The sequence below is a fragment of the Netta rufina genome, assembly GCF_964035555.1.
Source record: "Netta rufina genome assembly, chromosome: 18".
NCBI classification, from domain to species: domain Eukaryota; kingdom Metazoa; phylum Chordata; class Aves; order Anseriformes; family Anatidae; genus Netta; species Netta rufina.
This window is the reverse complement of record NC_140142.1, coordinates 2319643-2344870: the sequence shown is the minus strand read 5'-3', so window position 1 is coordinate 2344870 and position 25228 is coordinate 2319643. Positions and strand designations below refer to the sequence as shown.

The window sequence follows — 25228 nt, the reverse complement described above, 5'->3', positions numbered from 1 at the left end:
ACCAGCATGGAGAAGGAGAGAAACATCTGTAGGAGCACTCTGCACAATGTGCCCAGCAGTTCTGCAACACCACAGAAGCAGGCCTGAAGGATGAGTTTAGGCAAAAACAGGTACCTCTGACAAGACAACACCTATTCAAGACCTATTCCTCTATGGGGCCTACCAGGTACTTAGAAAGAGGGGATTTCACAATCTGTGTGCAGAGCTGGTGCATCTGCCGGCCTGTCATGAAGACCGGCAGATGTGAGCCTAAAGGCACAGATCCCAGCCAGGAGTCAAGGGTTGAGCTGTCGGCTACTTCAGAAAGAAGTCAACTCACAGCCACTTAACAGCCATTAGCTTCCTACTGGGCTGACAGCTTCTGAGGCGTCTCTGCCAGCGTAATACCAGACCTACAAAACACCCCCTTTTTAGCCCAGGACCTGCCCAGGTAAAAGTGAGCTGGTTTTCATCGTTCAAGCCTGCTGGGCTCCCAGCCTCTCTGACACTCAGGAGCCAGTTCCGTGCCAGTTCTGGGAGGTGCTAGGGCAGGACGGATCTTGCAGGCAATGTTCCAGCCCCATGCCTGTTGGCAGTCTCTCAGCTCCTTGTGCACAGTGAAGATCACACTCACATCCAGAAGTCTGAAGCTGGCCTAGCAGACACTCAGGGGAAGCGCCCTCGCAGCCCCAGCCCCAGCCCCAGCCCCAGCCCGCAGTGTTGCTCTGAAGAGCGAGGGGGCTGTGGTGCCCGGGGTACTGGGACACTCTGCAGGGCCATGCTGGGTAGGCTGGGAGGCAGACCCAGCTCATGGGGTCACTGCCATTGCCCCAGGGCTGGAAGGAATCACTCGCCAGGCTCCTTTGCTGGGGCTGCTGCATGCCCTGGGGCTGCAGAACTCTCCTCTGCCTGCTCACACCAGATTGAGCACTTGAGCTCTGCTCAGTCCACATAGGACAGGCTCACGCTCTGCGGGCTCCATTCACTGCTGTCTACTGGGCTCACAATGCCCTGACAGAGGAGGCCAGTGAGTGATGTTTTGCAGCCCTGGGAAATGGCAATGACATTTCCTTGTTTCTCACAACCTTCACACAATTGTTTCTCCTGGCCCTCCCCACTGCCCAGCACTGTCTCTCGGGTGGCACCCGGTGACGCTTCAGAAGGGCCTTTGGGCTTCCTCAATTGTACTGGTGCTCATTATCACCTTCCTGGCTCTTTCCAGAGCTTCTTGTCCATTGTGGGGGCACTGATTCTAGCTGGGACAGAGTTCTTCTGCAGAGCAGCCCCTGTGGTACTGTGTTTTTGATATGTGACCAGAGCAGTGTTGGTCACCCACGGCTGTAGTCGCTGTTCCTGTGCAGTGTTTGCACAGCATCAAGGCCTTCTGTGCTTCTCACTCTGCCCCACCATCGAGTCGGCTTCCACTAGACCAGGTAGCTCAAAGCCCCATCCAACCTAGCCTTGAATACTTCCAGGGACAGGGCATCCATGGCTTCCCTGGGCAGCCTGTTCCGCTGCCTTACCACCCTCTAAGTCAAGAACTTCTTTCTAAAAGCTAATCTAAATCTACTCTCTTTCAGTTTAAAACCATTACCGCTCATCCTATCATGACATTGATGAAGAGTCCATCCCCAGCTTTCCTGTAGGCCCTCTATTGGTACTGGAAGGGCTCTTTAAGGTCTCCCCAGAGCCTTCTCTTGTCCAGGCCGAACAAACCCATCTTCCTCAGCATGTTCCTAGGAAAAGGGCTGCAGCCCATTGATTGTCCTCATGGCCCTCCTCTGGACTCCTTCTAACAGACACACATCCTTATTGGGGCCCCAGAGCTGAGCACAGTACTTGAGTTGTGGCCTCACAAGCCCTCCTAACAGATCAACATTCACTCCAAACTTGGTGTCAACTGCAAACTTACTGAGGGTGCACTCGATCCCCACATCCACATCATTGATGGAGATATTGAAGAGACCTGGCCGCAGTACTGGGCCCTGGGGGACACTAAGGACAGGCCTCCATCTGCATTTATTCGCATTTACCATGACTCTTTGGGCCAGTTTTTAACCCCACAAAGCGTACACCCATCCAAGCCTTGAGCAGCCAGTTTCTCTGGAGAATGTTGTGGGAAAAGATGGAAAAGCCTTACTGCGGCCTAGGTAGAGCACATCCACAGCCTTTCCCTCATCCACTGCGAGCATCACCTTGTCACACCTTGAGATCTGATTTGCTAAGCGGGACCTGCCTTTGACAAACCCATGCTGACTGGGCCTGATCACCTGGTTGTTCTGGAAGCGTTGTGTGATGGAATTCAAGATAATCTGCTCCAAGAGCTTCCCCAGGACCGAGTTCAGACTGACAGGCTTGTAGTTCCATGATCCTCCTTCCAGCCACTTTGTAGGTAAGCATCACATTTGCTAGTCACCAGCTGACTGGGAACACCTCTGATAGCCAGGACTGTTGATAAATGATGGAAGGCAGCTTGGTGAGCACTTCTGCCAGCTCCCTCAGTACCCTCAGCTATATCCCATCCAGCTCCATAGACTTGTGAACACCCTCCATGAGGGATGCTGTATGAGCAGTGGTGCTTGCTCAAACTGGTTCAGCGAAGAGCAAGGACACTGGAAAGGCTGAAAGTCCCAACAGGACCAAAGTCTTTGTGTCCATGGCTATGGCTGCTGTCTCTGCCACTGAGGCCTAGGAGGAGACAGCTGATCATTAAAACACCAGGGCCTCATTGCCTCCTCGCCCCCACCCATGAACGAGGCAGGGGTCGAACTATTCTCCTGCACTTGGCCATGCACATCCCCATCTCCTACTGACCCACAGGGTAGGGTCTCCTACTGACCTGAGCAACCTGTCAAGGGAAAGGATCTCACTTCCCAAGTGCCGAGGGTCAAGGCCTGGCCCTTGTGCTTGGTGACACACATCCACTTTTCCTACACATCAGTGTCACCTTCACACTGCCTTTGTCTCCTTGTCCTCACTGCCTCCAGGGGTCTGCTCTAACGAGCTCCACGGGAGGCTGTGTCAGTGCTGGCCCTCGGAGACACTGCAGGAAACTTGCCTCTGACTTGCACTTCTGGAGAGATGTCCTCAATTGTCTCTGAGTGCCTGAGGTGTGGGCTCATCAGGAAAGCCCCCAGAGGGGTGATTGCAGTGCCTTGGGCTGCTGCTGTGCTGCTGAGCTGGGCTGGGCTCGTGGGACAGAGAGATCTCGTGGCAAGAGGGCCGTGGTGCAGAGAGACAGCTGTGGCCAGGAGCAGCTCCTCTGCACAGCGCAGCAGGGCTGGGGGCTCTGACCGCAGCTGGCACACAGAGAGGAGAGAAGGAGAGAGGGCTTGGAGGCACTGAGGAGTGCAACAACAGAGGGCAGCGTGTGGCAGGACACATCTGCAGGCTCTTGACACCGTGAGGCTCTGGCAGCAGGGCCATGCAGGTGGGGTTGCCAGAGGGGTCTTCTACAGCTGGCACATCCGATGGCTGATAGCATCTGTCAGGGTGGGTCTTGTTCTACCTGTAATGTGGCATAGAAGATGTTTTAGAGAATGGTATTTTTGAGGGGGCATTTTAACAGGAAGACCGAGTCTTGGTTTATCTGAAATGGAAGACTTGCTTGGATTCTGTGCTTCCACATTCTTGGTGTGGAGGGGAGGCAGGGTTCATGACAATGAATTGTCTGGATTTTACAGGAGACTGAGACTCCAAGAGTATTGCAGGGAGAGATCAATATGGCAGCAATTAACCTGATCAAATCCCTTCAGGCACCTCAGCCTAAAGACTGAAACATCAATGTTTGTTGTCTCCTCAGGGCTTGTCAGGTCTTCAGGAGCTGCAACCCCTTTGATGTCCTGTACTTAGGAAGCACAGAGCTTGTGGGATGGGGTCTCTGAGCATGGACAGGGTGGGGATGTGGGGACAGAGAACCGGCTCCCAGCTGGGACGTAGAAAAAAGTAGGGACATGGGCAGGCAGTGAGAGGGAGCTACTGCCAGAAATGCTGTGCGAGGGAGGGCTCAGGCACCTCCCTGCCATCCCCTGCAGGGCAGGCGCCTTCCCTGGGACACCCCCTGCTCTCCTCTCCCACCAGCACAGCCTCTGCCCTCAAGCCCCCGGTGTCCCCAGCAGGAGCTGCCTCCTCTGCAGGCAGAGCTGCAGCACAGGAGGGTCTGCTGAGTGTCCGTCTGTCCCTCCCTGGCCTTGCCTCCCCTGGCAGCAGCACGCTGGCATTCCTCCTGGCTTCTCCAGCTGACCCTGTTGCTGCTGGTCTTGTTCCCAGCCTGGCTGGGGATGGGGGTTTCACATGCCCATGGCGTGAGCCCTCGGTGTGCTTGGGTCGAGGGACAGGGTGAGGGGTGTGCAGATGGGCACTGTGAGCCTGGATTCCTCTGCTCTCAGCAGGGTCTTTGTTCTTTTCAGTCAAACATGTGAATAGAACTTTCCTGCAGCTCTCACAGGGCAGCTGAAACCACACTTGGTGGACAGACTGGCCTGAAGGAGAACACCGTGCACTAAAGTGACAGTCCCTTTTTCTCTGATAATGATCTACAAGGATTCCCTTTGAGTTCAGCACAAATAGCCAGGGTTTGTGACTTGGAAACACTCCTCAGGAGTGGTGGGACAGAGGAAACAAAAAAATCAAATAAATCAATCAATCTATCAATCAATAAATAAATAAGGCTCCACAGCTCTGCTCTGCAGTTTGGTGAACTGGGAGCGATACTGGGGCAAAGCATTTTGTGATCAAGAAGGAAGTGAAACCAACATTACCACATGTTCCTCTTCACCTCTTGCTGTAGGACAGGGCTGACTCCTGAACTGCCCACAGTAGAGCCCCCTGTTCCAACAGACACCGTCAGGCAGAATGAATCAGGATGCATGAAAGGGATCTGCCAAATGTCACAATATAGGTGATGATTTTAAATGAGAAAGAGCATTCGTTTCCCTCTGATACATTTCTTGTATTTTATTACTCTCATCCTCTTCTTTTTTCAGGATCACATCCTGAGAAAAGCAGATGTCCAACAGAAGCACCATCACTGAGTTTCTCCTGCTGGCATTCGCAGACACGCGCGAGCTGCAGCTCCTGCACTTTGCGATCTTCCTGGGCATCTACCTGGCTGCCCTCCTGGGCAACGGCCTCATCCTCAGCGCCGTAGCCTGCCACCACCGCCTCCACACCCCCATGTACTTCTTCCTCCTCAACCTCGCCCTCCTGGACCTGGGCTGCATCTCCACCACTCTGCCCAAAGCCATGGCCAATGCCCTCTGGGACAACAGGGCCATCTCCTATCAAGGATGTGCGGCACAGGTCTTCTTCATATTCTTCTTGGTTGGAGCAGAGTATTCCCTTCTCACTGTCATGGCCTACGACCGCTACGTTGCCATCTGCAAGCCCCTGCACTACGGGAGCCTCGTGGGCAGCAGAGCTTGTGCCCAGATGGCAGCAGCTGCCTGGGGCAGTGGCTTTCTCCATGCTGTCCTGCACACGGCCAGTACATTTTCAGTGCCCCTCTGCCAAGGCAATGCTGTGGACCAGTTCTTCTGTGAAGTCCCCCAGATCCTCAAGCTCTCCTGCTCAGCTGTCCACTTCAGGGAAGGTCAGCTTTTCATGTTTAGTGCCTCTTTAACCACTGGTTGTTTTGTTTTCATTGTGGTGTCCTATGTTCAGATCTTCAGGGCAGTGCTGAGGATTCCCTCTGAGCAGGGCCGGCACAAAGCCTTTTCTATGTGCCTCCCTCACCTGGCCGTGGTCTCCCTGTTTGTCAGCACCATCATGTTTGCCCACCTGAAACCCCCCTCAATCTCTTCCCCATCCCTTGACCTGGTGATTTCATTTCTCTACTCGGTGGTGCCTCCAGCAGTGAACCCCCTCATCTACAGCATGAGGAACCAGGAGCTCAAGGATGTCTTGAGGAAACTGATGCCTTGATTTGTTTCACAATCATGACATTGCCCTTCTTCTTCTGCTTCATTTGGTTGTTTTGCTCAGGTGAGCAGCTGAGCTCCACCACAACTGCTATCTGACTCCCCAATCCCCTTCCTCAATGGTAAACAGGAAGAAAATATGAATAAAAGGGCTCAAGGGTTGAGGTAAGGACCAGGAGATTAGTTTACAGTTATCATCAAGGGAAAAACAGACTCAGCATAGGGAAATTAGTTAAATTTACTGCCTATTACTAGCAAGCTATAGGATTGAGAATCAAAGAAAACAAAATAAAAACAACTTCCCCCTATCCACCTTCTTCCACCTCCTTCCCTCGAGCATTGCAGGGGAATGGCCAATAGTGGTTGCGGTCAGTCTGTAGCACTTCGTCTCCGATGTTCCTTCACAATCACTCTCTGCCTCTGCTCCATGTGGGGTCCCTCCAACAGGATGCCGTCCTTCCCAAACTGAGCCCATGGGGGCTGCCCACAGGCAGCAGCTCTTCAGGAACTGCTCCCACATGTCTCCGTACCACAGGGTCCATCCCCCAGAAGCAAACTGCTCCAGCACGGGTACCCCACAGGCAGCAGCTCCCCTCAGACCCCCTGCTCCATGTGGGCTCCTTTCCACGGGCTGCAGCTCGGGTCCAGGGCTTGCTCCTGCGGGGGTTCTCCATGGGCCGCAGCCTCCTCCAGGCCACGTCCACCTGCTCCACGAGAGGCCTCTCCACAGGCCACAGCAGAACTGCTGCTGCGTGCCTGGAGCACCTCCTGTCCTCCTGCTGCACTGACCTTGGTGTCTGAAAGGCTGTTTCTTACTCCTCGCTCTCCTAGCTGCTGTTGAGCAGCATTTTTTGTTTGTTTGTTTGTTTTCCCCTTTCTTAAATCTGCCCTCACAAAGGCTCAAACAACATCGTTTATTGGCTTGGCTCTCAGGAGCAGGTCCCCTTGGAGCTGGCTGAAACCAGCCCTTATCTCACATGGGGCATCTGGATTCTTCTCACAGAAGCCACCCCTGCAGCCCCCCAGGTAACATTGCCACGTAAACCCACCATACCCATCCCCGGAGGTGTTCGAGACCAGGTTAGAAGAGGCTCAGGGCAACCTGATCTAGTGGGTGGCATCCCTGCCCATGGCAGGGAGTCAGAACCAGAGGATTTTTAAGGTCACTTCCAACCCCAGCCACTCAATGTTTCTATGACATCCCTGCCTGTTCTTTCTAACTCAAAGCTGTGGTTGCCTGGGTTTTTGCCAAAGCCTGGGAGATCCCTGCAAACTCTTCTAGCTTCTTTTAAGTCCTGTTAATAATCCTCAGTCACCTAGGATGTCCTGGACCCAAACCTGCTTCTGTCTTTGCCAGAAGACAGAATTCCTCTGTCCTTCTATCCCAGAACTGAACTCCACATCCTCTTTCCCCTGCTACCCTCACATCAAACCTCAAGGTCATGGCCTTCAGCAAGGCCATGCTATGCTCTTTCAGGCCTTCTTAATGCCCAGAACACACTTACTGCTCTGCACTCACCATTCTGTCTGGAGGTCCCACATGTCTTACACTCCTTCCCCTCTCCCCCTGCAGTAGTGGCACCTCACCACAGGAGATTCTATCATCTTCAAGCTCACAGGTGTTTCCAGATGGATGTAGCCCAGCCTTTGAAACACAATGCCACTGCCAGCAGTGGTCTTTATCCCCATAACTGCATCTGTGCCCAGCACGTCAAACCCCTTCAAAGACAAAACGGGGCAAAACCCCTTCAAAAACAATCAATGCCACTCCAGCCTTTGTGAAAAGCCCTGCAGTCACTCCAACCCCTCTGACAGACCCTGCAGCCACTACAGCATCTGCAAAATGCCCTGCAGCAACTCCAGCTCTTTTTCTGGGCCCTGTGTCTGAGCCAGAAAACCAAGCTCTGTCTGTATCACTTGCTCCTCTATGCAAGAAAAACTAATGGATGTGAAAGTCAGTTAGTCAGAAGACGAGGCAGGCTTCAGAAAATCTGGGCCATCATGTGAGTAGGAGGACGAAGAGAAAGAAGTCATAAGAGCATCAGTAATCACGCGATCCCTATCCCTATGCTGCTCTGGTGCTGGGAGAAACGGCGCCCCTCTCTGGAATTAGAGGGCAGGAAAGGAGATACAGTGGATACACACTATGTGCCACCCTGTGCTTTTACGGGTGTGACCATGGAGAGCACATGAGAAAGTGGGATGGAAAATCTACCTCCAGCCTTGAGGCATGGGTATGTGAGTGGCAAGGAAAAACAATCACTAAAAGGGGTTCTTAGAGAACTGCTGCTCCAATTTCCATCGGGCTGTCCTGCAGACACAGTACTGAATACTATGAGCAGGACTAGAGGGGCTGTGCCTCCAGCCAGGGGGAGGAAGGGGACAGTCGGGTTTATTGGACTGTGGGGATTCCATGGCCTTGCACATCAGACCCACAGAAGTATCAGGAGCTAGTGGGCACCACTGCACAGTGTACCCTAATGCCATCAAGCTACAGAGGGTCGAACCCATTTGTATGTCTGCAGCGACAGGGGGATCCCAACACTGAACTGTACTGGAGGCTGAAGTGTGTCTAAGTGGGAAGGAGTGGCAAAAACATTATTGGCACTGGCCCAGAGACTCTGTGCATCCTTGGAAGAGACTGCTTCAGGAGAGGATAGATAATTCAGGGACCCAAAAAGGGTATCGGTAGGCTTTTGACATAGCTGCCTTGGAGACAGAGGACATTATACTGTTGTGGGGTTGATGAGGACTGAAGGACAGCTGGTGACAATCCCTACCACAACCGTGCACCTGAGTAAGTGTAGCAGCAACCGAATGCACTAACAGAGGCCTATCGTGGCCTGAATGAAGTCCCGCAATTCTGAGTGCTGCCATGCCAGCAGCATGATTCAGAGAATCAGGAGATTGGCACTTTGAGCCCGGATTCCTCTGCTCTCAGCAGTGCCCAGGTTCTTCTCAGGAGAACCTCCTTAGAGCAATTGCCCTGCAGCTCAAGGAGACACAAGCAGAGAACAAATGAAGGAGCAACCAATGAAGGAAAGGGATCTGCCAACTCTCTACATGCAGTATGGCAAATGGTTTGAGAGGTTTAACTGAAAAAATGAAATGTTTTTCCTCAGATAATCCTGATATATTATCACTCTATTTCTGTTCCTTTAGCAGGACAACATACACAAAACAAGCAAATGCCCAACAGCAGCTCAGTGGGCGAGTTCCTCCTGCTGGCATTCGCAGACACGCACAAGCTGCAGCTCCTGCACTTTGCACTCTTCCTGGGCATTTACCTGGCTGCCCTCCTGGGCAACAGCCTCATCCTCAGCGCCGTAGCCTGCCACCACCGCCTCCACACCCCCATGTACTTCTTCCTCCTCAACCTCGCCCTCCTGGACCTGGGCTGCATCTCCACCACTCTGCCCAAAGCCATGGCCAATGCCCTCTGGGACAACAGGGACATCTCCTATCAAGGATGTGCTGCCCAGGTCTTTTTCTTTCTCTTCTTCATATCAGCAGAGTATTATAACCTTACTATCATGGCCTATGACCGCTACGTTGCCATCTGCAAGCCCCTGCACTACGGGAGCCTCGTGGGCAGCAGAGCTTGTGCCCAGATGGCAGCAGCTGCCTGGGGCAGTGGCTTTCTCAATGCTGTCCTGCACACGGCCAACACATTTTCCCTGCTCTTCTGCCAAGGCAATGCTGTGGACCAGTTCTTCTGTGAAGTCCCCCACATCCTCAAGCTTTCCTGCTCAGATTCCTATCTCAGAGAAGTTGGGGCAGTTCTGTTTAGCATTTTTTTATCATTTGGTTGTTTTGTTTTCATTGTTTTCTCCTATGTGCAGATCTTCAGGGCAGTGCTGAGGATGCCCTCTGAGCAGGGCAAGCACAAGGCCTTTTCCACGTGCCTCCCTCACCTGGCTGTGGTCTCCCTCTTTGTCAGCACTGGCATATTTTCCTACCTGAAGCCCCCCTCCATTTCCTCGCCATCCCTGGATCTGGTGGTGGCATTTCTCTACTCAGTGGTGCCTCCAGCCCTGAACCCCCTCATCTACAGCATGAGGAACCAGGAGCTCAAGGATGCACTGAGGAAACTGTTTCCATACATGCTTCTTAAGCATCCATGATGTGTTCAGAAGATGTATTCTTAATACTGTGCAAATATTTTGATTCATACTATATCATATCATTTTTATTGTTACTACTGTTATCATGACATTATCATTCATAATAATAATAAAATAAATAAAAGGGTATTTGGAAAAATGACACAACATTTTTTAAATTATTTTTCTCTGTAAAAATTTTAACAATATTTCATTTTGTTTTTAATAATCTCATACTTAGCATTCTGAATGTTACATCTTGTGTTAGGTTTGACCACATGGTCTAATGCATATACAGAAGCAGGCTTCCTTGGTAGTTGTCGTGGTTTAACCCGGCCGGCAGCTAAACACCACGCAGCCGTTCGCTCACCCTCCCCCCTCCCTCTCTGGGACGGGGGAGAGAAATGGAAACTGAAGCCCGTGAGTTGAGATAAAGACAGTTTAATAAGACAGGAAAATAATAATAACAAAATAATAATAATAATAACAATAATAATAATAATAATAATAATAATAATAATAATGATACAATTGTGATAATAGGAAAGTAATAATAATATGTACAAACAAGTGATGCACAATGCAATTGCTCACCACCCGCTGACCGATGCCCAGCCTAACCCTGAGCAGTCCGGCCCCCCTCCCCCCGGCTAGCCACCCCTATATATTGTTTAGCATGACGTCAGATGCTATGGAATACCCCTTTGGCTAGTTTGGGTCACCTGTCCTGGGTCTGTCCCCTCCCAGCTCTTACTGCACCCCCAGCCTGCCTGTTGGCAGGGCAGAGTGAAAGGCTGAGATGTCCTTGGCTTGGTATAAGCACTGCTCTGCAACAATTAAAACATCGGGGTGTTATCAGCACTCTTCTCATCCTAAGCCAAAACACAGCATTCCACTAGCTACTAGGAAGAAAATTAATTCTGTTCTAACTGAAACCAGGACATCTATCCACCCCTTATTCCATACCATTTATGTCATGCTCAGGTTACACTCTTTTCCAGACATTCTAATTAGTCACCATTTTCATCTAGGGTATATAGTAGTCCTGGTAGTGATAACATACATTATTATATAGTAATTAACATGGTACAATTCAATTCATGGGCTATTCTCACCCAGTATTAAATCCCCTTGAGGTACACACCGGACCTCTCCGTTCTTTTGCATCACCCACCAAGTGTATCCAGGTCCCTGAGCAAAAACAATTCCACGAATGGGTTTGCCTTTTCCTGAGGCAGGAGTAGCCCAGACTGTTTTACCCAGCATATTTCTTACATGCACTACAGGAACTTTATCCCCATCTACAGTACGTAACAGGTTTGATTGGGCAGGTCCAGCTCGGTTGGCAGATCCCCTAGTATTGACTAACCAGGTGGCCTTTGCCAAATGCGTATCCCAATTTTTGAATGTCCCAGCGCCCATTGCTTTCAATGTAGTCTTTAACAGTCCGTTGTATCGTTCAACTTTCCCGGAGGCTGGTGCATGATAGGGGATGTGATACACCCATTCAATACCATGTTCTTTGGCCCAAGTGTCTATAAGGTTGTTTCGGAAATGAGTTCCATTGTCCGACTCTATTCTTTCTGGGGTGCCATGTCGCCATAGGACTTGCTTTTCAAGGCCCAGGATAGTGTTCCGGGCGGTGGCATGAGGCACAGGATATGTTTCCAACCATCCGGTGGTTGCTTCCACCATTGTAAGTACGTGGCGCTTGCCATTGCGAGTTTGAGGGAGTGTGATGTAATCAATCTGCCAGGCCTCTCCATATTTCTATTTCAGCCATCGTCCTCCATACCAAAGAGGCTTTGACCGTTTGGCTTGCTTGATTGCAGCACATGTTTCACAGTCATGAATAACCTGTGCTATAGCATCCATGGTCAGGTCCACCCCTCGATCACGAGCCCATCTGTATGTTGCATCTCTACCTTGATGGCCTGAGGTGTCATGGGCCCATCGGGCTATAAATAATTCACCTTTATGCTGCCAATCCAGGTCCACCTGAGCTACTTCAATCTTAGCAGCCTGATCCACCTGCTGGTTGTTTTGATGTTCTTCAGTAGCCCGATTCTTGGGCACATGAGCATCTACATGGCGTACTTTCACAGCCAGGTTCTCTACCCGAGCAGCAATGTCTTGCCACAATGCAGCAGCCCACTTGGGTTTGCCCCTACGCTGCCAGTTGTTTTGCTTCCATTGCTGTAACCATCCCCACAGGGCATTTGCTACCATCCATGAATCAGTGTAGAGATGGAGAACTGGCCATTTTTCTCGTTCAGCAATGTCTAAATCCAGCTGAATGGCCTTCACTTCTGCAAACTGACTCGATTCACCTTCTCCCTCAGCAGCTTCTGCAACTCGTCGTGTAGGGCTCCATACAGCAGCCTTCCATCTCCGATGCTTCCCCACGATACGACAGGACCCATCAGTGAACAGGGCATATTTCTTTTCATTCTCTGGTAACTGGTTGTACAGTGGGGCTTCTTCAGCACGACCCACCTCCTCCTCTGATGATATCCCAAAGTATTTGCCTTCTGGCCAGTCCATAATCACTTCCAAGATTCCTGGGCGACTGGGATTTCCTATTCGAGCCCACTGAGTAATCAGTGCAACCCACTTGCTCCACGTAGCATCAGTTGCATGATGCGTAGAAGAGACCCTTCCCTTGAACATCCAGCCTAGTACCGGTAATCGGGGTGCTAGGAGGAGCTGCGCTTCAGTACCGACCACCTCCGAAGCAGATCGAACTCCTTCATATGCTGCCAATATCTCCTTTTCAGTTGGAGTATAGCGGGCCTCAGATCCTCTGTATCCCCGACTCCAAAACCCCAGGGGCCGACCTCGAGTTTCCCCAGGTTCTTTCTGCCAGAGGCTCCAGGTGGGGCCGTTCTCCCCGGCTGCAGTGTAGAGCACATTCTTTACATCTGGTCCTGTTCGAACTGGCCCAAGGGCTACTGCATGGACTATTTCCTGCTTGATTTGTTCAAAGGCTTGTCGTTGTTCAGGGCCCCATTCAAATTCATTCTTCTTATGGGTTACTTGGTAGAGCGGGTTTACAATCAGACTGTAATTTGGGATGTGCATTCTCCAAAAGCCCACAACACCTAGGAAAGTCTGTGTTTCTTTTTTGTTAGTTGGTGGAGACATAGCTGTTATTTTGTTGATCACATCCATTGGGATTTGACGACGTTCATCCTGCCATTTTATTCCTAAAAACTGGATCTCTTGTGCGGGTCCTTTGACTTTATTTTGTTTTATGGCAAAACCGGCTTTCAGAAGGATTTGGACTATTCTCTTCCCTTTCTCGAAAACTTCCTCTGCTGTGTCACCCCACACAATAATGTCATCGATGTACTGCAGGTGTTCAGGAGCTTCCCCCTGCTCTAGCGCAGACTGGATCAGCCCATGGCAAATGGTAGGGCTGTGTTTCCACCCCTGGGGCAGTCGATTCCAAGTATATTGGACTCCCTTCCAAGTGAAGGCAAATTGTGGCCTGCACTCTGCTGCTAGAGGGATGGAGAAAAATGCATTAGCGATATCATTTGTGGCGTACCACTTGGCTGCCTTCGATTCCAGTTCGTACTGAAGTTCCAGCATGTCCGGCACTGCAGCACTCAGTGGTGGCGTCACTTCGTTCAGGCCACGATAGTCCACTGTTAGTCTCCACTCGCCATTAGAGTTTCGCACTGGCCATATGGGACTATTGAAAGGTGAATGAGTCTTGCTGATCACTCCTTGGCTCTCCAACTGACGAATTAGCTTATGGATGGGAATCAGGGAGTCTTGGTTAGTGCGATATTGCCGCCGGTGCACAGTTGTGGTAGTGATTGGCACTTGCTGTTCTTTGACCCTCAGCAACCCCACAACAGAGGGGTCCTCTGAGAGACCAGGCAAGGTAGATAATTGTTTAATGCATTCTGTCTCTAAGGCAGCTATACCAAAAGCCCACCGGAACCCTTTTGGGTCTTTGCAATACCCTCTTCTAAGATAGTCTATGCCAAGGATACATGGAGCATCCGGGCCAGTCACAATGCGGTGCTTTTCCCACTCATTCCCAGTCAGACTCACTTCAGCCTCCAATACAGTCAACTGCTGAGATCCCCCTGTCACTCCACAAATACAGATGGGCTCTGGCCCTTTATAGCTCGATGGCATTATAGTGCATTGTGCACCGGTGTCTACTAAAGCCTTCTACTTCTGTGCGTCTGCTGTGCCAGGCCATCGAATCCACACAGTCCAATAAACTCGATTATCCCTTTCCTCCCCCTGGCTGGAGGCAGGGCCTCCCTAATCCTGGTCGGAATCTTCTTCGTTTCTGTGTTTGAAGGACTGTCTGCTGGAAGTTGGAGCAGCAAACTTTTCAGAGAACCCCTTTTTCCTGATTGTTTTCTTTTGCAACTCATGTACCCGTGCCTCTAGGGTCGCAGTAGATTTTCCATCCCATTTTCTCATGTCCTCTCCATGGTCTCGTAAGTAAAACCACAGGGTGGCACGGGGTGAGTACCCACCATATCGTCTTCCTTGTGTGGATGAACGCCTACCCCTGATAGCTGAGACACTGCTTTGTACAGGTGCGGAGGAGGATAATCTCTCTTCAAGTTGGTGAAACTTTTCAGAAAGTTTCTCCACAGTGTTCTCTTTTGGTCGGTGGACACTGGTTGGTTCAGGTGGGGAGGAAGATAGATTCTCTTTAAGTTAGTGGAACTCTTCAGAAAGTTTCTCCACAGCTGAGACGCAGGCCTGTAAGGAAGAGGAGAGACTTTCTTCGTACTGCCGGAGTTGTTTAGCTGCTTCATCCACTGTGGGTTCCTCATCCTCTTTCCAGGCCATTATTGCCAAGGAGCTGGCATATGATGATGGTGCACTCCGTACAAATTTCCGCCACATGGGTCGCGTACACCTGACTTCATCTGGATCTTTGGATGTTTGTCTGAGGTCTGGATCCTCATAAATCACTTCCCGTACGGCTAATTCCCTCAGGTACTGGATTCCCTTCTCCATAGTGGTCCACTTGCCTGGTAGACATACAAGTTCTTCCTTGAAGGGATACCTTTCCCTCACAGCTGAGAGGAGACGCCTCCAGAGGCTGTGAGATTGTGCTCCATCTGCAATTGCTTTGTCAATGCCTGCATCTCTAGCAAGGGATCCCAGTCGCTTGGCTTCCCTGCCGTCTAATTCCACACAATTGGCTCCAGTGTCCCAGCATCGGAGCAGCCAGGTGACAAGCTGCTCACCTATACAATGACCAAAATCTTTTCGCACATCTCGTAACTCACGCTCGTTTAGGCTTCGGGTAGTTACTGTTGATTTTTCGGCATCCTCATCTTCCTCCTCCTGAACCCTTGATGGCCCAGCGTCGTCGTCGTCTCCGTCGTCTCTATACCTAGATTTGGCAGAAGATTCTCTGCGTTCTAAACGACCTGAATCTCTATACCATTTTTTCACCTTCTCTACAGGGGCAGCTTGCACTGCTACTGCTCGTTTCTCTGACCTTGTTACAGGGTCTGCCACAGAGGTTGGAATACCCTCCGCAGGGTCAACTTGCACTGCTACAGCTCGTTTCTCTGACCTTGTTATAGGGTCTGCCACAGAGGTTGGAATACCCTCTGCAGGGTCAACTTGCACTGCTACAGCTCGTTTCTCTGACCCAGCTACAGGAGCTGGAGCGGCTGCAGGAGCTGAAGCAGCTGCAGGAACCGGAGCTGGAGCAGCTGCAGGAGCTGGAACTGGTGCAGCTGCAGGAGCTTGAACTGGAGCAGCTGCAGGAACCGGAGCTGGAGCGGCTGCAGGAGCTGGAACTGGAGCGGCTGCAGGAACTGGAGCTGGAGCGGCTGCAGGAACCGGAGCTGGAGCGGCTGCAGGAACCAGAGCTGGAGCAGCTGCAGGAGCTGGAACTGGAGCAGCTGCAGGAGCTGGGACTGGGGCGGCTTCAGGAGCTGGGACTGGGGCGGCTTCAGGAGCTGGGACTGGAGCGGCTGCAGGAACTGGGACTGGAGCGGCTGCAGGAGCTGGGACTGGAGCGGCTTCAGGAGTTGGGACTGGAGCGGCTGCAGGAGCTGGGACTGGAGCAGCTTCAGGAGCTGGGACTGGAGCGGCTGCAGGAACTGGGACTGGAGTGGCTGCAGGAGCTGGGATTGGAGCATCTGCAGAAGCTGGGACTGGAGCGGCTGCAGAGTCCACCGTAGGGGTCACAGTGGCCGTTGGATCTGTCACGGGACTTGGAGTGGCCGCAGGGTCTGTCACTAAGTTGATAGCAGTATCCATGGCAGCTCGATAGGCACGAGCCAGGCCCCAGCATGTTACAATGATTTGTGTTACTTTGGAACTTCCCGAATCGCGACACCTTTTATTCAAGCATTCTGCCAGTTTTTTAGGATTTTGCACTTGTTCAGGGGTGAATTTCCAAAACACTGGGGGTGCCAACTGGTCTAGATGCCTGCCCATATCCTCCCATACTCCCTGCCACCCACAACTATACTGCCTCCGGGCAGATCTCCGGATGAGCTTCCTAAGTAGTTGTTTAACTTTAAGCAGAACCTGAAGCGCATTCAGGAGGCAGAACAACAGGACTATGCTGGTCTGAGTATCCCAAGGATATTCAATATCTTGGAGAGCTATTGTAATAAACTCGGAGGATAAGAGGGTGGTGAAGGAGGAAGGGAGAGTGATCAAGGAGGGTACAGGGGTGGTGAAGGAGAAAGGGAGAGTGATCAAGTAAGAAAAATTATCTTCCCCTTTCCCCTCCACAGATTGACTCCCTAATGAAAAAAGGCAACAGATACAATTGCTAATAGTTTCCAAAATACAGTTTCCAAAGTATAGAATCGAAGATGTTACTGAGTACAAATACCAGGTTAGAGTCATGGCCAGATATTTCATCATCTCATAAGCCACTGATACAACACACAGTACCATAATGGTCTGAAACCAGGGCCCAGAGAGGATAAACAACATGACAGAGAGCACATACGGAAAATAACGTGCTACAATACTCAATTTGGAAAACAGGCGCAGCACAGTTGAGATTAAAGCAATCAGCATTATGACAAGTGACTATTAAGCAGGTCTAATACTTATACCAATTTTAGTTTAACACACTCTGGTCAGATCGGCCGTTATCTCAACCTTTCGAGCCCCACGTTGGGCGCCAAAAAGACTGTCGTGGTTTAACCCGGCTGGCAGCTAAATACCACGCAGCCGTTCGCTCACCCTCCCCCCTCCCTCTCTGGGACGGGGGAGAGAAATGGAAAGTGAAGCCCGTGAGTTGAGATAAAGACAGTTTAATAAGACAGGAAAATAATAATAATAATAATAATAATAATAATAATAATAATAATAATAATAATAATAATACAATGATGATAATAGTACTACTACTAATAATATGTAGAAACAAGTGATGCACAATGCAATTGCTCACCACCCGCTGACCGATGCCCAGCCTAACCCCAAGCAGTCCGGCCCCCTCCCCCCGGCTAGCCACCCCTATATATTGTTTAGCATGACGTCAGATGGTATGGAATACCCCTTTGGCTAGTTCGGGTCACCTGTCCTGGGTCTGTCCCCTCCCAGCTCTTACTGCACCCCCAGCCTGCCTGTTGGCAGGACAGAGCAAAAGGCTGAGGTGTCCTTGGCCTGGTATAAGCACTGCTCTGCAACAATTAAAACATCGGGGTGTTATCAGCACTCTTCTCATCCTAAGCCAAAACACAGCATTCCACTAGCTACTAGGAAGAAAATTAATTCTGTTCTAACTGAAACCAGGACAGGCTCCCATAATGCAGGGGCTTGCAGATGGCAACGTAGCGGTCATAGGCCATGACAGTGAGGAGGAAATACTCTGCTCCAACCAAGAAGAATAAAAAGAAGACCTGTGCAGCACAGCCTTGATAGGAGATGGCCCTGGTGTCCCAGAGGGCATTGGCCATGGCTCTGGGCAGAGTGGTGGAGATGCAGGCCAGGTCAAGGAGGGCGAGGTTGAGGAGGAAGAAGTACATGGGGGTGTGGAGGCGGTGGTGGCAGGCTACGGCACTGAGGATGAGGCCGTTGCCCAGGAGGGCAGCCAGGTAGATGCCCAGGAAGAGCGCAAAGTGCAGGAGCTGCAGCTCGCGCATGTCTGCGAATGCCAGCAGGAGGAACTCTGTGATGGAGCTGATGTTGGACATCTGTTATTTCTGGTCATGAGGTCCTGTACAAGGAAAAGAAAGGCAGTGATTGTGTACCACAGACATAACTGACGAAAAACCCTTTCTATATTCTCATTTAAAATCACCAAAATATTGCCCATTTCCAGGCAGATATTTTGAAGCTCTCTTTCATTGATTCTGCCTCTTCTGGTAGCAGGGGATCCTCTGTGAACAATGGAAGAATCAGTCCTGCACTACAGCCAGAGGGAGTAGCATGGTAGGAACATGGTAGGAACATGGGGTAGTCTCAGATTAACTTTACTGCTGATATCAAAGAGATTTCCCCAGTTTTGCTGCTAGTTCACCCAACTGCAGAGCAGAGGCGTGGAGGTTTAGATATGTAATTATTTGTTTTGTATTATTGGTTCTAGCTGCCCCACCACACTGGAAAACTGTTTCTAAGGCATAAATCCTGGGCATTCTGCTGCACTCCAAGTAAAACCTTGTGGATCCTCAGAGGCAAAGAGACTGTCCCTTCAGTGCAGAGCGTACCTCAGAGACAACAGCCAGCCTCTCCATCAGTGCTGGTCTCAGCTGCCCTGTGAGAGCTGCACAAAAGTTGTACTCAGTCGTTCATGTGAAAAGGACCTGAACACTGCTGAGGGCAGAAGAATCCAGGATCAAATTGCACATCTCCACACCCCTCACCTTGTCCCTGTACTCATCTTTCCCCAAACACCCTGACGGCACACCAATGCCTCTGAAACCTCCATCCCCAGCCAGTCTGGGAACAAGACCAGCAGCAGCATGGCCAGCTGGAGAAGCCAGGAGGAATGCCAGCGTGCTGCTGCCAGGGGAGGCAAGGCCAGGGAGGGACAGACGGACACTCAGCAGACCCTCCTGTGCTGCAGCTCTGCCTGCAGAGGAGGCAGCTCATGCTCTTTGCAAATGATCTGTGATCATCTCAAACTGGCAGAGACCTCCCAAAGGCAGAGCACTGGGCATTGGAGGGTTTGCAGCTCCTAAAGAAAAGCTAGGATAAAACCTGAGAGGACCACAAAATGATGATATTGGTGTAGTCTGTGGGCTGAGGTGTGGGAAGGGACTTTATAAAGTTCGTTGATTCAATATTGATCTCTCACTGCAATGCTCTAGCAGTCTCAGTCTGCAGTACAAACCTGACCACCTATTACCATGAAACCGGCCTCCATTCTACCACAGGTATCTGCAAGCACAGGCTACAGAAAAAGTCTTGCCTTTCAGGTAGCCCCTGCCTTGGTCTTCCTTTTCAAAAATCCAATCATAAACGCCATTCTCTAAAGCATTTTCTGCTCATTTCTGGAGAAACAAAGAAACTCACCCAGACAGATGCTATCAGGCATTGGATGTGCCAGCTGCAGAAGACCCCTCTGGCAACCCCACCTGCAGTGTCCTGTTGCCAGAGCCTCACGGTGTCAAGAGCCTGCAGATGTGTCCTGCCACACGCTGCCCTCTGTTGTTGTGCTCCTCAGTGCCTCCAAGCCCTCTCTCCTTCTCTCCTCTCTGTGTGCCAGCTGCGGTCAGAGCCCCCAGCCCTGCTGCGCTGTGCAGAGGAGCTGCTCCTGGCCACAGCTGTCTCTCTGCAGCGCTTGCCAGGAGCTGCCCTTGGGCCCAGGAGCCTGGCCCAGCTCAGCAGCACAGCACCCGACCATGGCATCGCTTGCTCTGTGCCCTTGGGCTCCCTCGAGGTGTCCCCAAGGCCTCAGGGCTGACAGCTCCCCAAGGCAGCAGGGTCTCTGCTGGGGTGTGGTGGTTGAAGAAGACTGAAGGCATCACTGACTGCTTCTCTCTGTAGATGTCAGAGACTGATTTTTAAGTGTGATTTGTGCTGTTGGACTGTGGTTGTCAAACATGAGTACAAATGTTTCCCTCCCTTAACCTCTATTCTGTTCCCAGTGTATTGCAGGACACATCAGCCATGACAGGCAGGGATCATTTCACCCCTCCGAACGTGTTCTAACAAAAGAGGGGGGACCAGAATGCTGTAAAAGGTTTCCATGAAGGAAATAGGGCACTAAGACACCATTCATTGAGTTTCCCTAGCTGTCCATCTGGGAGATCCTCTACCCATACACAAATATCTTCTTCCCCGGTTAATTGTCCAGCACGGTGACTGGGATGTGGAACACCCTCATCACTATGCTGGTGCCTGACACCAAACACCTGCAGATGCTCGTGGCCTTCTTCCTGGGGGAGGTTTGTCCTCCTTGCACAGCTCCAGCACCCTGCGCCAGATGCTGGCCAGCTTCCTGTCTGGGGACAGCACCCTCTTTGCTCACAGAGGTGGCAGCACTCTCAGCTGCGCCTTCTGCATGACCGCAGTGCTTCCTGCTGGGGGCCATGCCCTACAGTCAGCCCTGGGCTGTATGCCATCCCTGTTCTCTGCAAGGCTCAAGAAGTGGAAGGCCTGACTCCAGAAGGCAGCTGTACCTGAACCAGGGCAATTTCTCTCATGTACAGGAATTCTTTCTCCTCCTCCCAGCTCTAGCATTGTGGCCCCAGTGTCGTAGACACCTCTTGCGTGGTTTTGCCCCATTGCTGGAGCTCTCCTGCAGTGCCACAGTGATACTCATGGTCTTTGATTTCATAATCTACATTTTGGATCCAATCTACCTCTTCCCTCCCATACAGTTTTCATGTGCGTGCATCCTGTGTTGGTAGGCTCAAGCCCTTATCCACTTGCTCTTCTGTCCTCATGGGTGTCACTGTTTCCTATGACACCATGATTATCTCTATGTGAAGTGCAGAACAGTGCATAACATAAGCTACTAATACAATCAGCAAGTCAAAAATAAATAATTAAATAATAAATCAGTATCTTATTTCCTTCAAGCATTTGGTACAGCATCTTATTTATTTATTTATTTATTTATTTATTTATTTATTTATTTATTTATTTATTTATTGTGACTGTACAGCAATCATAACATTAGTCCACACAGGAACAGGACATACTCTTAGGCATGAATAAAATTTCTCTTTTATTGAGAAGAACTTCTGGTCTTCCTCCTCAGAGATTTTAACCAAGCCCTTTCCCAAATCATCATCATGCTCCCTGTCTGTCCTCAGGTTGCTTAGAGGTGGTGTGGGAAGGGCAAGAGAGGTGCTGGTGGAGATGCAGATGTCACCATAAGACCTCTCTCAAAGACCTTGGAAAAGCCAGATATAGGAGAGACGTTGCTCAGGATTTGGAAAAGGCAGAGGTAAAAGGCATCTTCTACAAGAAGGCTAAACAGAAAGCTGATTAAGCCTAACTAAGGATTAAAATGCCATCCTTAAATCTAGCCTTCAAATCAAATCTAAATTAAAAGCCTCAAAACTTGTCGTTATCCTAAACCGTGAGCAGGCACCTTGAGCAGAACACCAATCCATCCCTCGATGTCCTTGCCATTCCCTTAACCCTGGAGGGTGACCTCTAATTCCTAAACATTAACCTGATCATCTAACCCCCAAAGCCCTCCAGCATGCACACAGCACATCTCAGCTTCAAACCCACTCCTATCCCTATCTTCATCTTCTTGTCCCATTGGGGCAGGGCAGGGACTGTGAGGTCCTGCAGCAGTCCCATGGCATTGGAAGAGGCATGTGAGGTGACAGGTATGTGATCAGATCAGAGGCCACAAGGAGGAGCTGGCTGGGAATGCTGGAATGGGATCAGGTGTGCCTCAGGATGTGCTGGGCCTGCAGGAGGCAATGGCTGTGAAGGAGTTCTCATTTCTACCCTTTTTAAAAATGGGAGTGATGTTTTCCTTTTTCCAGTCACCAGGGACTTCACCTGACTGCCAGGACTCTTCAAATATTATGGAGAGAGGCTTGACAACTACATCAGTCAGTTCCCTCAGGACCCTGGGTTGCATGTCATCAGGCCCCATAGACTTGCACGTGTTTAGTCCTTCAGGTGGACTCAAACCTGCTCTTCACTTACAGCGGGTGGGACTTGGCCCCTCAGCCTCCATCCATGGGTTCAGAGAAATGAAAGACTTGGGAAGCCTGACTGGCAGGGAAGACTGAGGCAAAGACACCGTTGAGTACCTCAGCCTTCTCCATGTCTGTCATTACCAGTTCACCCTTCTCATCCATCACAGGGGGTACAGTCTCCTTGGCCTTTCATATCTGAGCAAGGTACCTACAGAATCTCTTCCTGTTATTCATTGCATCCCTTGCCAAGCTCAGTTCCATTCATGCATTGCTTTCCTTTTCCCATACCTCCACATCCAAAACAGAAACATGCATGAGGGCTTGGGAAAAGTAACCCTGGATCCACAGAAGCCATTTGGGAAAAAAAAAAACATGTAGGTCGGAAGCATGATTTTGTGTAGGTGCAGAGCTGATGGGCACATTGTGCAGGATGCGCCTAAAGACCTTTGTGTTCTTTTCCCTCCTGAGTACAACGCTACTTCATTCTCAGGAATGGAGGAGCCAACAGGGGTGAGACAGATACACTAAGATGTTAAATGCCATCAGAAAGCTGATCCCAACAAGGTATGGGGAGGTCAGGAGCAGCCTGAACAAGAGACATGTGAGATTTTGGGGTGGTAAGAGGAGCATGGCCAGAAGAAATTAATGATTTCGTAGAGGTAAGAGCATTCATGCAATGCCAGTAGTGCAGTAACACTGACTTAAAAAAGTCACATATGCTCCTTACCTTACTCGAGCCACTAATTTTAACGCTTAAACCTAAATGCTACTGCAACACTCTGAAAGGAATCAATTTTCTCTCTTGATAATCGTAATCCCTTCCCTTGACACTAACAATAAATGCTTTATTTAACTCTAAACTCCTTGGCAGAGGTAAAACACCTGTAAGCCACAGAGCTTGTCCATACCTCAACCACAGACGTGACACCACAAGCAGAACACCAAACAATCCCACTAAAACTTTGTTTAATCTCTAACACAGAAAGTAAAAAGAGAAACCAAGGGGGCTAGAGAAAGCTCAGCTCTGCCTCAGGATCTCGTGCCCCAGCAGCAGGAATGTGACTGTGGCAGTGACTGTGAGGTCACTTCTGTCTCTGCACTTGATAGGGCAGCAGGAAGAACGTGTCACAGAAAGGGACTGTGAGGTCACTTGTGTCTGGAGGTGGCAGGTCACCCTTGCCTTCTTCCTGGGATCTGCACTTTTGGGCTGACATCTGGCAGTGGCCCTGCTAGGCCAGCAGAAGACACCTGCTTGGCATGCTGACTGGGGGATCCCCTCTGCCTCCAGAGCCAGGAGGACCCAGACAGAAAGAAGTGAGAGGTTGGACTCAATGATCTAGAGGTCTCTTCCAACCTAGAAATTGTCCGTGTGTGTGTGTGTGTGTGTGTCTCTGTGTGAAGGCCCCCATATGGGTTGTGCTGTCCCTTCTGCTTGAGTCCATGAGTGGGCAGCAGGAGGCACAAGGCTTGGCTGTGTCTAGACAAGAAGCTGCAAGGCCAGCAGCAGGCCCCTGGCTTGGAAGCTGCTGCTGAGGTGACTTGTGTCTGCTTGGCTGTGGGGCCGCAAGGAGCCTGCTGGGTTGGGATGCCTACTTCAGGAGTGGTTTCCACCCTCATGGAGCTTTCTGTGGTAGTAGGAAAGAACGGGAGAGAAAAAACTGCCACAAAGTGTGCAATGGAAGGATGGCACTGGCCATGAGGAGGAAGAAATGTCCAGGGGAACAACTGGTCTTGCTGCTAGAAACAGAGGCAAAGAATGCATTAAGTGTCTCAGCCTTTACCTAATCCCTTGTCACTGGGTTTTCCCCTCAAAATCCAATAAAGCATTATGATTCTCCCTAATCCTCCTTCATTTAAACTAATTATATATTTTTATTTATATATATATTTTTTAATGTTCTTTGACAGTAAAGGATGGATTGAGCTCCAGCTGTGCTTTGGTCCTTCTAATTTTCACCTGCACAGCCCCATAACATTCAGGACACAGCTCCAGAGAAACTGACAGCATGCATGAGAAGGAAGCACAGGAGCGGTTGAACCTGGCAGCCTTCCATCACCTACTCTCCCATGATTCTATGCTGCAATTCCATTCAGCTGGTTACTCCTGAATTATCCAAATATCCCTGCAACTCTTGCTGCTGCTGCTGTCTGGTCAGAGATAACACAAGCACAGGAAGGTTGAACTGTCAACCTGCTGACATTAACAGCTGATAGAATGGAACATCACTGTGGGTGAACCTTGAGAATCTGCAGGATTTTGACTTCAGAAAACTTTTGACTTTAACATGGAGAAGAGCCCAGTCCTGTACCAGAGGGAGAGAAACCCTACACATCAGGGCAGACTGGGACCCTGCTGAGTGAGCAGTATCCAGCAGGAGGAGGGCTGGGGAACCACGAGGGATGTCATATGTGCTGTGGTGCCTGCTGAGCAGGAACCAGGGCAGCTTCCTACAGAGCTTCCCTATGAGGAACATGGCCACCAAGAAGATCTGAGTTCCCAGACTCAGCTCAGACTTGGTGTGACACCACACGGACAAGGGTCTGCAGCCAGCAGTGAATGATGTGGATGTATCGGAGTCTCTAGGAAAGCCATGTTTAGACAGGATAGAGGGCTGTGGAAAGGCTGAAACTCCCAACAGGACCCAGGTCTTTGTGTCCATGGCTATGGCTGTTGTCTCTGCCACTGAGGCCTATGAGGAGACGGCTGATTGTTAAAGCACCAGGGCCTCATTGCATCCTCGCCCTCAACCATGAAGCAGGCAGGGGTCGTACCATTCTCCTGCACTTGGACATGCACATCCCCAACTCCTACTGCCCCACAAAGAGCCCTGAGCAACCTGTCAAGGGAAAGGATCTCCCTTCCTATGGGCCACGGAACAAGGCCTGAACCTTGTGCTTGGTGACACACATCCAGTTTTTCTACACATCACTATCACCTTCACATTGCCTTTGTTTCATTGTCCTCACTGCCTCCAGGGTTCTGCTCTAACAAGCTCCAAGGGAGGCTGTGTCAGTGCTGGCCCTCAGGGGGACACTGCAGGAAACTTGCCTCTGACTTGGACTTCTGGAGAGATGTCTTCAATTGTCTCTGAGTGCCTGAGGTTTGTGGGCTCATCGGCAAAGCCCCCAGAGGGGTGATTGCAGTGCC

General features: G+C 50.5%; 2 protein-coding genes across 2 annotated transcripts; both read left to right on the top strand.

Annotated features, from left to right (window-relative positions):
- Nucleotides 1-4986: 4986 nt before the first annotated feature.
- On the top strand, nucleotides 4987-5901 carry LOC311216151 (olfactory receptor 14C36-like; the record flags this gene model as incomplete). The annotated part of the gene is made up of 1 exon (XM_084297696.1): nucleotides 4987-5901. The coding sequence occupies one exon, from the start codon at nucleotides 4987-4989 to the stop codon at nucleotides 5899-5901; it is 915 nt and encodes a 304-aa protein (XP_084153822.1).
- Nucleotides 5902-9085: 3184 nt separating this feature from the next.
- On the top strand, nucleotides 9086-10021 carry LOC311216150 (olfactory receptor 14C36-like; the record flags this gene model as incomplete). The annotated part of the gene is made up of 1 exon (XM_084297695.1): nucleotides 9086-10021. The coding sequence occupies one exon, from the start codon at nucleotides 9086-9088 to the stop codon at nucleotides 10019-10021; it is 936 nt and encodes a 311-aa protein (XP_084153821.1).
- Between the last annotated feature and the right edge of the window lie 15207 nt (nucleotides 10022-25228).